This window comes from Plecotus auritus (genome assembly GCF_963455305.1).
Source record: "Plecotus auritus genome assembly, chromosome: 4".
NCBI lineage: Eukaryota > Metazoa > Chordata > Mammalia > Chiroptera > Vespertilionidae > Plecotus > Plecotus auritus.
Window position 1 is genome coordinate 149,345,683 of NC_137775.1, and position 17,564 is coordinate 149,363,246.

General features: G+C 44.4%; 1 protein-coding gene across 1 annotated transcript in view; it reads right to left on the reverse strand.

Moving 5' to 3' along the window:
* The window catches only part of CDHR3 (cadherin related family member 3), a gene marked incomplete at both ends in the record, with an annotated part of 59,943 nt that overhangs the window by 33,639 nt on the left and 8,740 nt on the right, over nt 1-17,564 (reverse strand). The window contains 2 exons of the mRNA XM_080666374.1: nt 11,945-12,042; nt 15,279-15,444. Of these exons, the coding sequence (XP_080522500.1) occupies nt 11,945-12,042; nt 15,279-15,444 (264 nt within the window). The remainder of the gene's footprint in view (nt 1-11,944; nt 12,043-15,278; nt 15,445-17,564) is intronic.

The following is a 17,564-nucleotide window of genomic DNA, read 5'->3' on the forward strand; positions in this document are numbered from 1 at the left end:
TTCAAAACTACAACTAAAAGACAAAACGGACATCATCCAGAACCACAGGAAGGCTGGCCGAGTGGAAATTCTACAAATAGAAGGAAAGAGAAAAGCACACTGAGACTCAGAGGAGCTGCGGAAGGCAGAGGTACGGAGGCGCACGCATGGAGAGGGAGGTGCGCAGGTGCGGAGAGGGCTGGCAACTGAGTACGAGGCTGGCTTTCTCAATCGGGAGGGAGACAAAAGCTCCTGACTGCACTGAACTCCAGTTCCGGGTAAGACTCTGGGGACCCAGACTCATACGGGGAAAAACTGGACTGTCTGGCAGCGGGCAAAACTCGAGGGTGGCTTTCTCTCAGAGGTGCTTGCAGCAATTACCGCAGGACACTGAGACCTGGGGCCTCTTAGGGCAGGGCTGACGGGAAGCCATTGCTGTGTGCTCTGCCCTGAGATCCCGCCCCATGAAGCCATTGTTGTTTTCTCTGCCCTGAGACTCCGCCCCATCCAAGCTGAGTGCAGAGGCTTTTGCATATGAATAGCCAGGTCCTTTGAATTCTAATCTTACCTAACAAACTGCAGCTGAGTCAGTGAGACCCAGAACATCCAAAAGAAGGCCCAAGGCCCCGCAGCAGCTTGCATTGCTTCACAGCTGGACCTCATCTGGGCACCTCCAAAACCCAAACAAAGAAGAGGAATCTGCAGATCTCTCCATAGCTCCTGCTGGGTGGCCTCAGGCAGAGGCTAAATTTACACCTCCTTGGAGATCCAAGAGCCAGTGTACCCCAGGGTCAGAGTGGGACCACCCAGATTACCACTCCTCAAATCCATAAGGGACACACTCTCGTCTCATAAGGGTGTCTCCAGCACAGAAGTTCTCTCATGGTAGACACAGCTTATCCTCACAGCCAATTGGCCTGGAGGTCAATTCCTCCCAGTGATACCAACAACAATCAAGGCTTAACTACAACAAGACTGTGCACACAGCCACAAACGGGTGCACCAAGAGTGCCCACCTCAGGTAACTCGGGAGGCTGAACCACTGGGCCCTAGAGGACACCTAGCACACAAAGCCACTCTATCAACACAGGGAAGCAACCAAAATGCGGAGACAAAGAAACAAGTCACAAATGAAAGAAATGGAGGAAAGCAAACGACTGGATATAGAGTTCAAAACCATGGTTATAAGGTTTTTCAAGAATTTTCTAGAAAAGGCTGATAAATTTAGCGAGACCCTCGAGGATATGAAAAAGGACCAACTAGAAATTAAGCATACACTAACTGAAATAAAAAATAATATACAGAGATCCAGCAGCAGACTAGAGGATAACAAGAATCAAGTCAAAGATTTTAAATACAAAGAAGCAAAAAACACCCAATCAGAAAAGCAAAAAGAATCCAAAAATATGAAGATAGTGTAAGGATCCTCTGGGACAACTTCAAGCGTACCAACATCCGAATTATGGGGGTGCCAGAAGAAGAGAGAGAGCAAGATATTGAAAACCTATTTGAAGAAATAATGACCGAAAACTTCCCCCACCTGGTGAAAGAAATAGTCCAGGAAGTGCAGAGAACCCCAAACAAGAGGAGTCCAAAGAGGACCACACCAAGACACATCATAATTAAAATGCCAAGAGCAAAATACAAAGAGAGAATATTAAAAACAGTTAGTTACCTACAAGGGAGCACCCATATGATTGTCAGCTGATTTCTCAACAGAAATTATGCAGGCCAGATGGGAGTGGCAAGAAATATTCAAAGTGGTGAATAGCAAGAACCTACAACCAAGATTACTCTACCCAGCAAAGCTATCATTCAGAATTGAAGGTCAGATAAAGAGCTTCACAGATAAGAAAAAACTAAAGGAGTTCATTACTGCCAAACCAGTATTATATGAAATGCTGAAAGGTATTCTTTAAGAAGAGGAAGAAGAAGAAAAAGGTAAAGATAAAAATTATGAACAACAAATACATATCTATCAACAAGTGAATCTAAAATTCAAGTGAATAAAAAATCTGATGAACAGAATAAACTGGTGAATATAATAGAATTATGGGCATAGAAAGGGAGTGCACTGACAATTCTCAGGGGGAAGGGGTGTGGGGGGTGCGGGAAAATCGTACACCTATGGATGAGGACAGTGGTGGGGGGTGTTAAGGACAGAGGGTGGGGTGGGAACCGGGTGGAGGGGAGCAATGGGGGAAAAAAGAGGAACAACTATAATAATCTGAACAATAAAGATTAAAAAAAAGAAAAGAAAAGAAACGTCTGGATCGATTGGTCTGAGCCTCTGACCCTGATTTGCCACATCCTGAGGAGCTGGCCACTGGGTCCTGCTTTAGTTACAGAATGCATATAAAAGGCCCCGCCTGGGCCTCCTGCTTCCGAGCCCAGTCCCCTTTTCTCTGTCACGGCATTCTCACTGCTGCTGCCCAGGCCCACTTCTTTAACCAACACTGTTTAAACACAGCCACCATGCCTTCTGTAACAGGACAATACTCAAGTAAATGAGATCTGGTCTTTACACTTAACCAAACTTATGATAGAGTCGGGGTGCAAAAATGTTCCTAAGCATCATTCATTGAAATGATGGAAGGGCCAAGGGAAGGACAAGTGTGAGAGAAAATGAAACTTAACGGAGCCCAAGTTTGAAGCTGGTTTGGAGATAAAGAAGGTCTGTTTCAAAATCTGATCTGAGGGTTGTGGCCACTGATCAAGTCTTCCAGTGTCTTGGGGACTTGAGAGTCTTCATCCTTCTTGGCTTCCAGTGCCCAGTCCAGCTCTCTTGATGACCCTCTGCCCAGCACCTCTTGCTCTGACAGGAATATAGGCTTATCTGTCCAGTCCACAAAGGGCCTGCTCATAGAAGGACCACCCTGTGCTCTCCACAGTGCTCATTAAGATTGAGCCCTTGCTCCCATGATGGAGTCAACAATGCAGGGGAAGGACCTGGATCAGAAGGGTTGAGTCCAAATTCTGGTTGGGACAAGTCCCTTCCTTGCCTGTAATTTAGGATGATACCACCAACTGCTTGTTGAAGTCACTGTGAGGTTTAAATTCCAATGCATACTGTAAAATGTGAAGGGCCACAGGCACACTTTGGGCTCACACATGTATGTTCATTTGTTCCAAAGGGCTTTTTAAAAAAATATTTTTATTTCAGAGAGGAGGAGAGAGAGTCAGAAACATCAGTGATGACAGAGAATCATTGATTGGCTGCCTCCTGCATGCCTCCTGCATGCTCAATCCCTACTGGGGATTGAGCCCACAACCTGGACATGTGCCCTTGACTGGAATTGAACCTGGGACTCTTCAGTCCGCAGGCCTATGCTCTATCCACTGAACCAAACCAGCTAGGGCCCAAAGGGCTTTAAGGTTAGAAGGTTTTATTATTTCCCACACGGATGAGAATGACCTCTCCTCCAGGAGGTTTTGCAACTACAGCCATGGCCCCTGAAGTCTAGAATCAAAGGCAACACCAGCCAAGGATTCCAACCCAGAAACTTGGTACTGTCATCACAGCTGAGCTCCCTATCAGAGAAGAGAGGATGCACAGAAAAGACATTAAAGGTCTCCTTCGGGCATTTATAAGGTTTTAAAAACCATTTTAAAAAGTGTTTACTTTCCATTTCCTATTTAATAACATTTTCCTAGTTGTGGTGAATATATCTTTTACACAAAAATTGGGAAAGACAGAAAAGTATAAAAAAGAAACTCAATTGTAGTCATCATTATTTTCATGGATAGCCTTATGCTCTTTTCTATGCAAACACACCCTCCAAAAAATTGGGCTGATGTTATAATATCTGCACTTTTCATTTATAACTTGAGCATTTCCCTGTAGTCTTAAATCTTATTTTACAGCTTGGCTGGTTAATGATGGCACCGTGTTCTACTGTAGGGGGTACTTTACTAAGTCTCTCTTGCTGGTCACTTAGAGAGGAAATATTTTTGAGGGGAACTATTTTGGCAATACCAAGGAGTGCCCTTCTCTCAGCTCCCAAATTGCATATGCACTCAGAGGCATGATGTTTAAATGCCAAGCTCCCTCCCCCTCAACTCTCCTGCTCATAGCCTGGGAGCAACGGCCTAGGCTTGCAGCTGCCTGCACACGGAGCAGTTCCATGTCTTTAAGCAGAGCCTTCCTGGCAGAGAATCTTCACGTATCCACAGATCAGAGGTTCGCACTAGATGGGATACAATGGTTTATAGACCCAAGCGGGGCATTTACCACATGCACCTAAAGGGGGATGTCTTTTCACATGTTTTGAAATGCTCTAGGAGATAGGTCTCCAGTTCTGGTTGGTCCCCCAAACATGCAAGGTCTTGGGATATGGAGATGAACAGTCAGGTCCTGCTGTGCAAAAGCTATGGTCAACTGAGGAAACATAGGAAGATGTGGGAGAGGTAGTCCAAAAGGGATAAACACAGAGTGTGATGGGAAGAGGGAAGGAGGACTCTTAGGCCCGTCTGGAATGGAAGAGTCACAAAGTGGGGCTGTGGAGTTAAGTTCAGTGGCTTTGGAGCCAGACAGCTGAATCTGAATCCTGTTTCTACCACTTTCCAGCTGTGAGAGCTTGTGCAACAAAGAGTTAACAAAATAGGGCATGCCCCATGGTGTAGAGTTCCAGAGCAGTGCCTGGTACATGGTGAGCCCTCAGTATATGTTAACTGTTACTGTCCAGTTAGGATGTAAGATCCAGGAGGAAAGGGGCTTCATTTTACTCACTGCTATGTCCCTAAGTGCCTAACACGTAATAGCTGCTCAATAAATATTCGTTAAACGTTACATATTGGGGTTTTCTTCTTGCCTGTTTCCCATCTGAGAGCAGCATTCCAAACTTAAACGATCTTAAAATCTTTATTGAAAAATCTTTGAAAATACAGCAACAAAAAACTTGTCAAACTTTTAAAAAAATCTGTGTTGAATTTGGTAATGTCAGTCTTGATTATGAAATCTTCTCCAGTTCTGTCTACAGTCTCAGCAAAAATGAACAAGAAAAAAAGAAAAAGAAAAAGAAAAATAGAGCCAGATAGAAAGAGTAAAACTGTAGAACTAGGAGCATGGGGAATTTTTATTAAAAGTCTGATTTCCTGGAATCCTGATTTTTTTTTCCTTTTAGCATCATGCTAATTTCCTTTATCCCTGAACCTATGAGCTTGTGTTAATGGGAATAGCAGTTTTGTGCTTAGAAAGGAGATAATATCCATAGACTAAAAATATTGTGTCATGTGGCCATTTGCCAGCAATTCCGAAAGCTTTCTGTAAAACCTGGCATTCTCTCCCCTTTTTAAAGGCTTGTTTAATCAAAGCTGCTCCCTTGATATTCATTCTTGGACAACAGAAATTAAATAGAATGAAAAGCAACTGCAGCCCCTCTCTGCTCCAGGACTGGCTAAGGAAAGTCCTGAGTAATCAGATCAATTCGGTTAACAAATGCTTGTCAGACAAGCTCCACAGTTTCCCCGCTGGGAATATTCCTTTACCACCACCCCAGGTTTCTCTCTTTGCAGCCCCTTGGCAGCTGCGGTTTGCTCACGGACACAAAAGCTTCAGTGTGGAAGGCGAGGAGCCGTGCTTCCTGCCCCATTCACCCTTTATGGTGCCATTGGTGTAGGGAGAAAGGAGGGTGAGAGGGAGCTGGCCCAGTTTCCTGAAATGTCAGGCTCCCTGGGGAGGGCACACCACCTCCGGCCGGCAGGCTCCCCCACTGCAGTTGGAGTCACAGGCAAATAATGAGCCAACCTGTGCGGGTTTGCAGCCATCAGTTGCTTTCAGGCCTGCAATGGAATTGAGCTATAAGAATTCCGCCTTCTGTTTCCTAAGAACAGAGCAGTCAACGTCCAGAGGGAAGGAAGGACCCTTATTCCTCCCAAGTCCTGGGAGTGCCAATGACTGTAAGCTGCTGAGAACATGCCCCAGACCCACCCAGAGGACAAGCAGCACAGGGCACACCTTGCAACCGGGCTGTCTCAAGTTATGTATGTGATGCCACAATCCTATTATGTTTTTAATTGAAAGCTGAATATTTTATAAAAGCCTCAATTCCTCCCCTTTTCCCTTTTCCCATTCCTATCCCAACTCAGAAGTGGGAGGTGGGGGTGGAGGGGGGGGAGGGTGCTTAGGAGAAAAAAAATTACCATAAAAAAACCCTGCTTCAAGCCCTTAACTTGGCCTGCTCATGTTGTATTATTATAAAGGTGAGCTAAATGGGTTATAGGCAAGTATTTGAATGTTTTTAAAAGGGCCACATTTGTAAATGCAGAATGCTATCCATAGCAATCCTTTACTGATAAAGCTGCAGAATCTATCTCATATTTTGTCATTCTTTTTTTTTTTTTAATCAGCCTGGGACTAAATCAAGTTTTTTGATTTAGGCTTCACTAATCGTAAGGACAATGATCCCTATCTATTCGAGAAAGTGTCTCTCCCAGTGTACACAGTGGTCAGTGGTGATGTATTTGGAGTGGGAGTTGTCCAATTCCCCTGCTTTCTCCTTTCTTCGGCATTTGAATAAGAACCTGGAGCAGAATGTGTTTTGCAAAGGCTTCAATGGTGGCTTTCAAATGAACAGGTAGGTACAGGGTGACTGGTGTGTGTCTGTGGGGGAGGGGGAGGGAAGTGGAAGTGCATGGGGAACAGGGAGGATGTTGTCACTCAGGAAAGAAAGGGGCAGGACACCAAAGACAAAATGTGTCAGAACACAGGAGAAGGGGATGAGCAGGAGCCGGGTCCGAGACCTCCATTCTCACTAGAGTGACCTGTCCAGGCAAGGGCCTCACTTCCCTTCCTCATCCAGAAATAAGTGGCTCTGAAAAGGCCCATCTCCTGACGGTTACTATAAACTCAAGAAGATCAAAAGACACAACCCGCTGCCACAGCTCGGAGCCACGAGCAAGACAGAGGCGGGGCGAGAATTACTTTCCCTGTTGCCCTCCTGGTAGCCCCGCTACTAGCAAGGTTATTGCTCTTTTAATTTAATCCTTTGTCTGCCCTGGTGAAGACAAAACACATTTCACTTTATGCAAAAGTCCTTCCCTAATGGAAAGGCCAAGAGAAAGCCCCTTAATGGAGGAATTGCTGCACTAGATCACTTTGCTTCCAGCTGCGAAACTGATTAACGTCCTGAGAGTCTCTGAGGAGGCTGTGCAGCAGTTACAGTGCCCTTTCCAAGCAGAGGGAGAGGAGGGACGTGGGAGTGGGTGGGAGGGGTTGGGTTGCAGGGAGCCTCCTTCAGGAGGTGGAGAAAGGGCAGGGGGAGGCGGTCCAGGGAAGAAATGCTGGTATATATAATTATTCATGTACAGACCATCCTGCGTGTCTTTATATTCCGAGCCCACCACAGACGCCTGCCTCTGAGGGTGCATCACCTTCACCCCATCACAACACAAAAGGTGCACAGGGACCGTGGGGGGGATGCTGGCTCAAAGCCTGCACTGTCCAGCCACAGGCACCTGTGACAGCTGAGCATTTGCAGTGCGGTTGGTCTGAAAGGAGAGGAGCTGCATGCACCTGTGCATGCACAACGAGTCCGAAGACTTGCTATAAAGAAGGGTGTGAAATATTGCATAAATCGTTTTCATGTTGACTATAGGTTGAAATGATAGTAGTTCAGACATACTGACTTAAACGATATTAAAATTAATCCCACCTGTCTCATTTTACTTTTTGAATGGAGCTACGAGAACATTTAAAATTATATATATATATATATATATACATATATATATATATATATATATATATATATATATATATATATGCAGCATTCTGTTCTGATCAAATTCCAACTTGATGGAGCAGTGCTGGTCCCAACAATTTACAATCGCATGCTCTTTGAATTTCCCTAAAAATGAGGAAGCAAAGACCAGTGGTTTCTGCATTAGCCCCAATTTTACTTCCTCTGTGACACAGTTTCACTTCATTAAGCTGGATAAGGATTTGTCATTTTAAAGCAGTTGGGTTTCTGGACATGTCCTAGAGCAAGTTTTAATTCATCCTTTCTCCGCTAGTTGCTGTCACCAGCAAAGTGACTCCTGGGACACACCGGGTAAGATGACAGGCACAAACCAAGTGTAGGTGGCTTCATGCACATGCTTTGGTGTTTATTAAAGTCTATACTTGTTTGTTCAGTTCAGTGGTTCTCAAAGGATAGATGCAGCAGAATCACCCGGGAAGTGTTCCAATTCAGCATTCTGATGTGGAGTCCAGGGATCTGCATTTAAAAAAGCAGCCTATGTATGTTCTCACACAGGGGCCTGACCCCTCTGAGAAACACCCATATACTAGTGTTCCCGGCCTTTCTGACCAGAACAATTGCCCAGGGTATTTGGCAAATTTGCAGATTCCCAGGCCCATCCCAGACCCACAGAATCCAAAACTGAGAGAATTGGGAAGTTTGGGAAACTATTTCAAAGCAGCTATTCTCAGCCCTGTTTGTACCTGAGATTGCCTGGGGGCTTTAATTATTATTTTAAAATATTTTATTTTACTTTTAAATTTTTAAAAAATACGTTTTTATTGATTTCATCGATCCACTGCCTCCTGCATGCCTCCCACTGGAGATCGAGCTTGCAACCTGGGCATGTGCCCTGACCAGGAATTCAACCGTGACCACCTGGTTCATGGGTCAACGCTCAACCACTGAACCACACTTTTAAAGCCTGACACCTGGGCCACTCTCTGGGTCAATTACATCAGACTTTTAGGGGGCGGGACCCAGACATCTGGGTGGTGTTTTTTTAAGTTCCTCTGGTGGCTTCAGTTTACAGCCAAGGTTGAAAAGCACAGGTTTGATCAATAGCGCATTAACCCATCTCCTTTCTCCTTGTACAGAGCAAAAATATGTCATTTAGTACCCCCAAGAGCCCAAAATAAAATGTCGAAGTACAAAGGCCATCATATGTTACTTCCTAAACTGTTATTACCTTTTTCTAGCCTGTGAAAGTTTCCTTCTAGATTATGTTCACTGCTCCTGCAGGCTGGCTGTCAACCTTCTGTGCAGCTATTCATTCCAGCACAGGTGTTAAATACTCTTAACACTTTGCTGCAACTGGGCGTGCTCCCTCCTCCAACAACTCTGCAGAAGCCACTCAGTTCCAGGCTCCACATCCCTGCAGCTGCTCTTAGCCCTTTTGGATTGCAGTACATTTTCTTTTATGGGAACAACACCTGCTGCATTGCTCCCTACCTGGGCAGCTTCCCTTCATCAGAAAGGGACAACTTGATCTAGTACAGTGGTCGGCAAACTCATTAGTCAACAGAGCCAAATATCAACAGTACAATGATTGAAATTTCTTTTGAGAACCAAATTTTTTAAACTTAAACTTCTTCTAACGCCACTTCTTCAAAATAGACTCGCTCAGGCCGTGGTATTTTGTGGAAGAGCCACACTCAAGGGGCCAAAGAGCCGCATGTGGCTCGCGAGCCGCAGTTCGCTGACCAGGGATCTAGGAGGTGTGTTTAAAGGGGCCATGACCTTGTTCCTTCTGCAGAATTTGGAACAATACAGTACAAATGGATATCTAAAAATAAATATTTTTCTTTACAGCTGAGATTCCTCCCACTTTGCTCCTACTACATCTTGTACAAACTTTACAGTAATTATCTTATTAAATTATAATTATTTGGGGTATGCATGAATGCCTTCAATCTCTAGACTGTGAACTACTTGAGGTACAAAAAAAAATGTGTCTTCGTCATCTTTGTATCCAAAGTAGCTAATAGAAAACCTGGCACATAGTGGATTCTTGGTAAATGTTGAAATGAACTAAATGTATAAGTGTATAACTTGGGGTTGCTGACCTCATCTCCATCCGAAATCCCTTTTTCCCCAGTCACCATCAAGCAACAGTGGCCATAGGACAGAGTTCTGGACAGTGAGAAGTGAACAGAAGTCTTCTGGTTAGGGGTTCCAGGAGGGTCTTTGTTTTCCTACCAAAAAGGGACAGACTGTCCTGGCCTGCCCCCTTCACCCTCTATCCTTTCTTATTTTCTTTCTCCTCCTCTTACTCTTCCTCAGCCTCTTCCTCCTCCTCCTCCTCCTTCTTCTCCTCCCTCCTACCTGGAACTTAGAAGTAAAGGCTGGAGATGTAGCAGCCATCTTGTAAACATGAAGTGAAGAAAAAGAGGACAAATCCCATATGTTCTGGATGGAAAACCAGAAAGATAGGAAGAGCCCAGGTTTTTGATGGCAGCAGCTATGCCAGCTCTGGACTGCCTGCCTGCCTGCCTCTGAACTTCTTATAGAAGAAAATCCCGTATCTGCCACTGTGGTTAAGTTTTCTGTTTTTTCAGACAAACACATTTGTAACTGGTATAACAAGTATGTTATTAATAAGTATGCATTTAAAGGACCTAGTATTGCTCTTAGCACATAGTAGAAACCCACTAAGTGTTTGCATATTCATTTACTTATTCCTGCAAATAGAATCTTAAATGAATGAATGGGTTGTATGGATCCTGAGAAGATTCATTTGATGTGATCCCAGAAAAGACATTTATCTGCTGAGATGGACTCCCCACAGTCAACTGAGGGCCCAACTTTTATAAATAATGAGAGTCTAGTGGCCATCTGCTGACAGAGGCTCTCACATATTCTGTACATCAGGAAGACTCTCAGAGCTTTCAACCTCCTGCACTGGGCTCCTGCTGTTTGAATCCACTTTACAAGACAGTTCCTAGTTTTCACTTTCAACCAATGAACTGAGACCTACTCCATCCAATCAGAACCTCACAGCTACATCCTTATTTGCATCTTTACTAACCAATCAGAATTGCTCCATAATGACCAATCAGAGTGCATGATGTTGACCAATTAGAACTGTGCAGTTTGGATTCCTCATTTACATAAGATCGGACCAATTGGTGGGTCAGGAACTATTATTTGAATAAAGTCTCCCCTTTTCCTCTCCATTATCTTTTAGATTTGTTAACAGTTGCTTTTATTTTTTGACAGAAGGATATCTTCTAGTAATAACATCGCCTATGCTCTAACTTAAGATGTATCCAATAATCTTAAACAGCTTTATTTCAGACCCTGTGGACCACATTATATTGGTCCTGGAGTTTACTCCCAAGGCTCACTTCCTCCTCTTAGAAAAAGTAGTCCTGTTGAAGCTGCAAATCATGCAGCAAACAGCAAAAACAGCCTCCTGGTGTTACCAATTCCCTGAGTGTCATATTTCAAGTATTCTCTTCGCTGTAAGGCAGGGTTTGCAGGAGTGTAACCTGCTCCAAGGTTGGTCCACTGGCATTATCTTCTCCTACCTGGGCTGCCCAGCTTCAGTGGGCATAGCTAGGCATTGAGGCATCCTTGCCAAGCTAAGAGGCTTCTTTGCCTAAGGTTTGGTGGTTACAAGAGCTCCATAGGGAGAGAAGAGAGATCAGCTGTCTCAGACTGAACCATGAAGCAACTCTCCAGGACCTAATCTGCTTTTCTATATGGAATTCCTCCTTTTCTTTGGAATTCCTGGGACTCGTTTTTAATTTTTTTTTAACTTGGCTCCAAGCAGCTTGGCTTCATCTCTGAAAAGGAAATGTTAATGTCTTTGGGGTATACATTTTATGCTTATTTTAAAAATAATATAGCTGGATTTTTATCACCTTCGAATTAAAAAAAACAAAACACTGAGCAACTTTAATATGCTAGGCAGGCAATTTTAATATGCTAAGTGGCTTTACATGCATTCTCTAATACTTATGATACCCCTACTGAGGTAGGTGCTCTTATTAGATGAAGAAATTGAAGCTCAGAAAGATTAAGAACTTGTCCAGGATCACACAGAGCCACGAATCCAATCTGAGGTGTCTGTCTCCAGAGTCCCCTTTCTGATCCCCACCTCCCCTGTCCTCTATGCTTTGGCAGTGGGCACCAGATTTCTCCCATTACCACTGCCCAAACCCACCCTGCCGAGATGCCAGGCTTTTGGGTCAGCCCCTCTCCAGTTTAACAAGGAGACTTACACTGAGGGGTATATTTTGACTTGTATCTTCTGGATCGAAGGCCTCAACCTGGTAACTGAATCCAGGGTTTGCTCCTTCCACTATGTAGAGGTCTAGACCTACGCCCACGTACAGTGAAATAAGAAACATTTTATTAGATAAAGCAAATGAGAAATCCCCAAACCAGGTAAGCCAAAGGAAACCAAACACAGCCAAGGAAATGAAGTGTATTGGCACTGTGGGAAAAAGGGCCGCACTAATAAAGGCCATGAGTGAGACCATGGCCAACTTGCAGAGCGGATCCTTTTATGGGAATATGTAAAGTATTAGGGTTGGCATGGCTGGTAATCAAGTCTTCACATGTTTCCTCTAATGAGAGGTGACCTGGGGTACTGTTGTTTGGTGGGAGAGAGGGAGGTGATAAGGGCAGAGAGATGGAAAGTATCCTCCAGGGTGAGGCTGCTCCAAGTTCCAGGGCCCCTTTCATGTGTAAATTCCTCCCACCCTGAGCTAAGGTTACCCCTTAAACGGCACGTAGCCTCTCTGTTCCATTATAAGGCCTCTCATTGCAGAGACTCATTTCTGCTGGGAGAGGGTTGCAGAGAGAGGCTCAGAAAGGGACAAAAAATTGATTTCATCTATTTCAGAGTTCTTGGCGATCATGCGGAGGGAGGGGCAGGCAGTGCCACTTGGCACCACCAGCCCTGCCCATGTTCTCTGCCCTGGCCTCTCTCTTTCTGAGAATGTTTCTGATCAAGAGATGAATGAGAGGCTAGGGTTAGCTCACTCTTTTGTAAGGCACTGTGCTGAGGTCTTAATGTATAGGGTGGGGCAAAAGTAGGTTTGCAGTTGCAAGTACACAAAACAGAGTTTATTCTCGTGTTATTATTTATTAGCTATGGAATTATATTCCATACAAACAACTGTAAACCTACTTCTGCCCCACCCTGTATGTTTTCCCCTTTAATCTTCACAACAGCCCTAGAAAGTATGTATTGTAATTTTCTCCCCTTTATAAACAGGAAAACAGGTTCAGAGGAGTTATTGGGTTGTCTCAGCTAGTAAGTAATAGAATCAAAGTTCAAACTCAAGCCATCTGATTTCAGTTTTCATTCATCTTCTCACTGCTCATGCTTTCATTTTTTAAAAAAGGCATTTACTGAGTTCTCACTACATAGCAAGCACTGATCTACACATTGGGAATACAGCAGTTCACAAAACCCTGCTCCCATGAACTTGAAATCTAGTGGGAAAATATGGATAATAAATGAGTAAAATGTGTGAATGTTACTGAACAATGTTATGGAGAAAAATCAGGGAAGCAGTGTTGTGAGTTGGGTTACAACATTAAATAGAGTGGTTATGGAGTTTCATTGACATTTGAATTAAGATTCTTAGAGAAATGAGGAGGAATCTTAGAGATATGGAGTCGGGGCGGGGTGAGGGGGGCGCAGAGGAAACAGCAAATGCCGAGAGAGATGCCTTGGTAGGTTGTGCTTGGGGTACTCACAGATTGGTGAGGAGACTGGGACTGCTGGAGCAGCGACTGAGGGGGAGACATGTGGGAGACAACATGGTAGGTGGGGAGGGTGGTATGGGCGTGCCAGATTTGATGGGGCCTTAAGGAGATTCTGGCTCTCCTTTTGGGTGAGATGAGAGGTCCTCGTAGGGTTTTAAGCAGAGGAATGCCTTGATTTAAGTGATGTTTAACAGGATCTCTCTGGCTGCTGTATGGAGAATCAACTGTAGCAGCAAGGGCAGAGCCGTGAGCCCACTGAGCTGGCCATTGTAGTAGCTTACACCATGGAGGCAGTGGTGAAGAGGCTAGGGACGGTTGGATTCTGCATAGATTTAGAAGGTGACAACATTTCCTAATAGATTTGATGTTGGATGTGAAAGACAGAAAAAAGTCAAGATTAACTTCGAAGTTTTGGTCCAAGCAACTGGAAGGATAGAGTTGCCATTAATTAAAATGGGAAAGACAAGAAAAGCAGCTTTGGGTGGGGATGGTGGGGGTGAGGGCATTGAAGTAGGAGTCAAGAGTTTGGATTGGGAGCACATTAAATTTGAGATAGCATAATCTGCAACCAACTCCGGTGTGTGTGGGTTTTTCCTGTACCACCAAGAAATTCTCTGACCTCAGCTGAAAATCCAACTGAATTCAAGTCCAGGTTGTCCCCTATGCTTCTGACCCACCAGCTATAAATCTAAGCTTCCTGAAACGCCCTCATAGAGTGGCTCCCAGAACTCAGGGAAACATTTTAGTTACTAGATGACTGGTTTATTATAACAGGTTGCAGCTCAGGAACAGCCAGATGGAAGAGTGCATAGGGCGCGGAGCTCCCATGCTCTCTGGGCACGCCACTCTCCCTGAATCTCCACCAACCTGGAAGCGCTCTGAACCCCTTTTAGATTTTACGGAGGCCTCACAACCTGGGCATGATTAATGAAATCATTGGCCATTGGTGATTGAACTCCATTTCCATCTTCTCTCCCCTCTGCAGTGGTGGTGGTGGCAGGGGGTGGGGGAGGGAGAAGAGCGTGTGTGTAGGGGTGGAGGGGACTGAAAGTTCCAACCCTCGAATCACAGGATTGGCTCTGCTGGCCACCATTCCAGGCTTAGGTGACCTAGGGGCATTCCAAACATCACATCATCAACATCACAAAACGTATCTTTATCACTTTCATCACAGAAAAGCCAAGGGTTTTAGGAGCTTTGTGTCAGGAACGGGAGGAAAACCAAATATATATTTCTTATTATAAATCACAATATTACAAATGTCTATTAGATATTCAAGTGGAGATGTTAGCTAAGATACCTGGATATTTGAGTGGAATTCAGGGGAGAACCTGGACTAAAATGATAGACTTGGTGGCATCCACAGCCATGAGCCAGAGGGGAGATTATTCAGGAATTTACGGTACCCTATGCTCCCATCCCTTTAAAGTATCATCCCTGCACTGTAGCCGATTCCAGGCACACATTGCTCTCAAGGGGTCAGCGTCCTTGGGAAAATGAACAAGTCAGTCAATGACCAGTAGTACATAGTGATGAGCCTGGTGGGCTTGGCCACATTCCTTCAGAATGATCCACTTGCGGTCCCGAGCGTCCTTTTCCTCCCCAGGACTGGGAAAGACCCAAGAGAAACCACGGATGTGAAGGGCTTTGTAAATTGCTGGGCATTATTCCTGGGAGCCCTGGGCTGGGGGACATTTTATTTATTTCCTGCGCATTAAGCACCGGCCTTTTCCAGGGAAACAGCTGCTTTTTCATTTACTTTTCTGGTTTGCTCTGTCCCCAGGGTCCTCCCTGATGCCACCGCCTGGGCTGCATGGCACACCCTGTGTATCTTACCTTTTGCCAAGTTGCCTAGAAACTGAGGCGTCTCATTCACATCTGTTACCTGGACAGTTAGGATCTGTAGGTCAGTAACACCAACGTCATCCTTAACATAAATCTGCAAATCAAATATGTTTGGTCCTGTTTCAAAATCTAGTTGTTCCTTCCCAGTAGTGACAACCTAAAAGTAAATGCAGAATTCTTAGCAATCCTGTGAAAGAAGGTCTGCTTTGTGTGCATGCATTTTGCAAATGGCTATTACTAGGAAGAAAGCAAACAGCATCCTGGGAACCACCTTTCACTCGCTGTCAGAGGAACTAGCTGTTTGCCTTAGTCCTTCCAACACAAGCCCCAGGACACTTCTCCACTAAAGGGACTGCTGTGGATGCTGCTGCTTTTCATAAAAAAGAAAAATGTTCAGGAGATATTCTGGTTCCACTGACAGAAAATGGAAAACCAGAGAATTAAAAAACCTATCACTACTTAAGTTAGGCTCCTAGATGAGTCCCTTAGCAACCCTGAATATACTGGATTTTCCAGTCTTTAAAAATGAGATGCTGCACTTTCCCGGGATTGCCGTGAAATTACATCTTGACTCATCACTCCATTCTAATTTTTCCAAGGCCACTTCCAAGAATAAACAAGGGAAAAAGGATACATCTACAGAAATAAGGAATGACATGTACTAACATGAACAGGTGTGTGTGTGTGTGTGTGTGTGTGTGTGTGTCTGTGTGTGTGTGTGTGTATACCTTTCTACACATTCTTCCACTGTCGGAAAATTGCCCTCTGAATTACAGTGATTTGGAATTGTGGAAGGGACACCAAGAAATGGGGCCAGAGATATCACTAGAATATCCGGTTCTCTTGCTCTCCCCTCCGCTCCTTTACTTTGAATTTATATTAGTTCACACAAACACTCCATCCATGCTTTTGTTCCGGCCCTCCGGTCCAGTTTAAGAACCCATTGTGGCCCTCGAGTCAAAAAGTTTGCCCACCCCTGACTGTTGCCATCAGGAACCCACTGATCCACGGTGGGAGGGGCCTGCTGAGGCTAACAGGAGATCAGTCTGTGAGCTCTCGAATCTATATGCACATCCTTGACTGTGAGCTCCCATAAGGCCCTGAGTCCTTTGGGACATCAAGGACTAAATTTCATAACTGTCTTAATTATGTTAGTAGAAACTTTTGGTTATTAATACAACTTGGGGCAGATAGTGAGGCATTCAGTATTCTGTAGTGAAGAGAGTACTCAGCTCCAATCCCACTTCTGCCACTGAACTTCTGTGTGACCTTGGGAAAGTCACTTCAAGAGCTGAATCAGAGGGAAGAAAGCTCACTGTGAGCTGTGTTTAGTCAGGGAAGCCTTCATGGAAGGAGAGGCTGTAGGTATTGTGCTTGACTTTGTAAGATCTGGATGGGTTAAGGGAAGAGAGAGCAGCCACAGATGTGAATGAGTGTGAGCAGTGGAGGGAGAACTCAGGGAGGAGGGTTGAGAGGGAAAACAAGGTATTCTTGTCTGCACCCATGAGCCAGGTCAGCCTAGTATCCACACAAGTGGAGATGACCTGTGTCTATGCTTAGCATGTGGTAAATAAGAGGCAGCATAACATAGGGGTCTAGAGCTTAGACTGGCTTCAAAGCCCAGCCTTCCCATTACTTAACCTTTCTGTGCCTCAATTTTCCCACTTATAAAATGGGAATAAGAAGAGCATCTACTTTATATGATTGTTGTGAGGATTAAATGAGTTCATCCATGGAATACTTAGATACTTATACTTGTACTATAGTTTGATAACAGGTAGAGTGATACCTCCAACTTAGTTCTTCTGTCTCAAGACTGCTGTGGCTATGGGGTCTTTTGTGGCTCCATATAAATTTTAGTAATACTTGTTTTAGTTCTGTGAAAAATACCATTGATATTTTGGGAAGACTCAAACAACAAATTAGAAAACAGAGCAGTGGTACCATGGCTCTTCAACATGAATGACTGGGTCTGAATTATCCAAGAGGAAACATTCACACAGTAGCATTGGACATTGAGGCTCATATTTTTTTACTAAGGGTATGTTCTTCCATATTAAGTCTCCTCATAGTTTTCCTTCTGAAAAGTCACAGAATCATAGAAAAGCAGAATCACCGACACAATTTCATCAGAACCCAGCTTTAAAGGAGATCAATACTCAAACTAAAACACCCAAAGAGTTTAGTTACTATCAGCACACCTTACACCTGATATCATGTCAGGATGGTTGGCAATAAGAAACAAGCCTTTTATTTATAACACTAGAGGCCCAATGC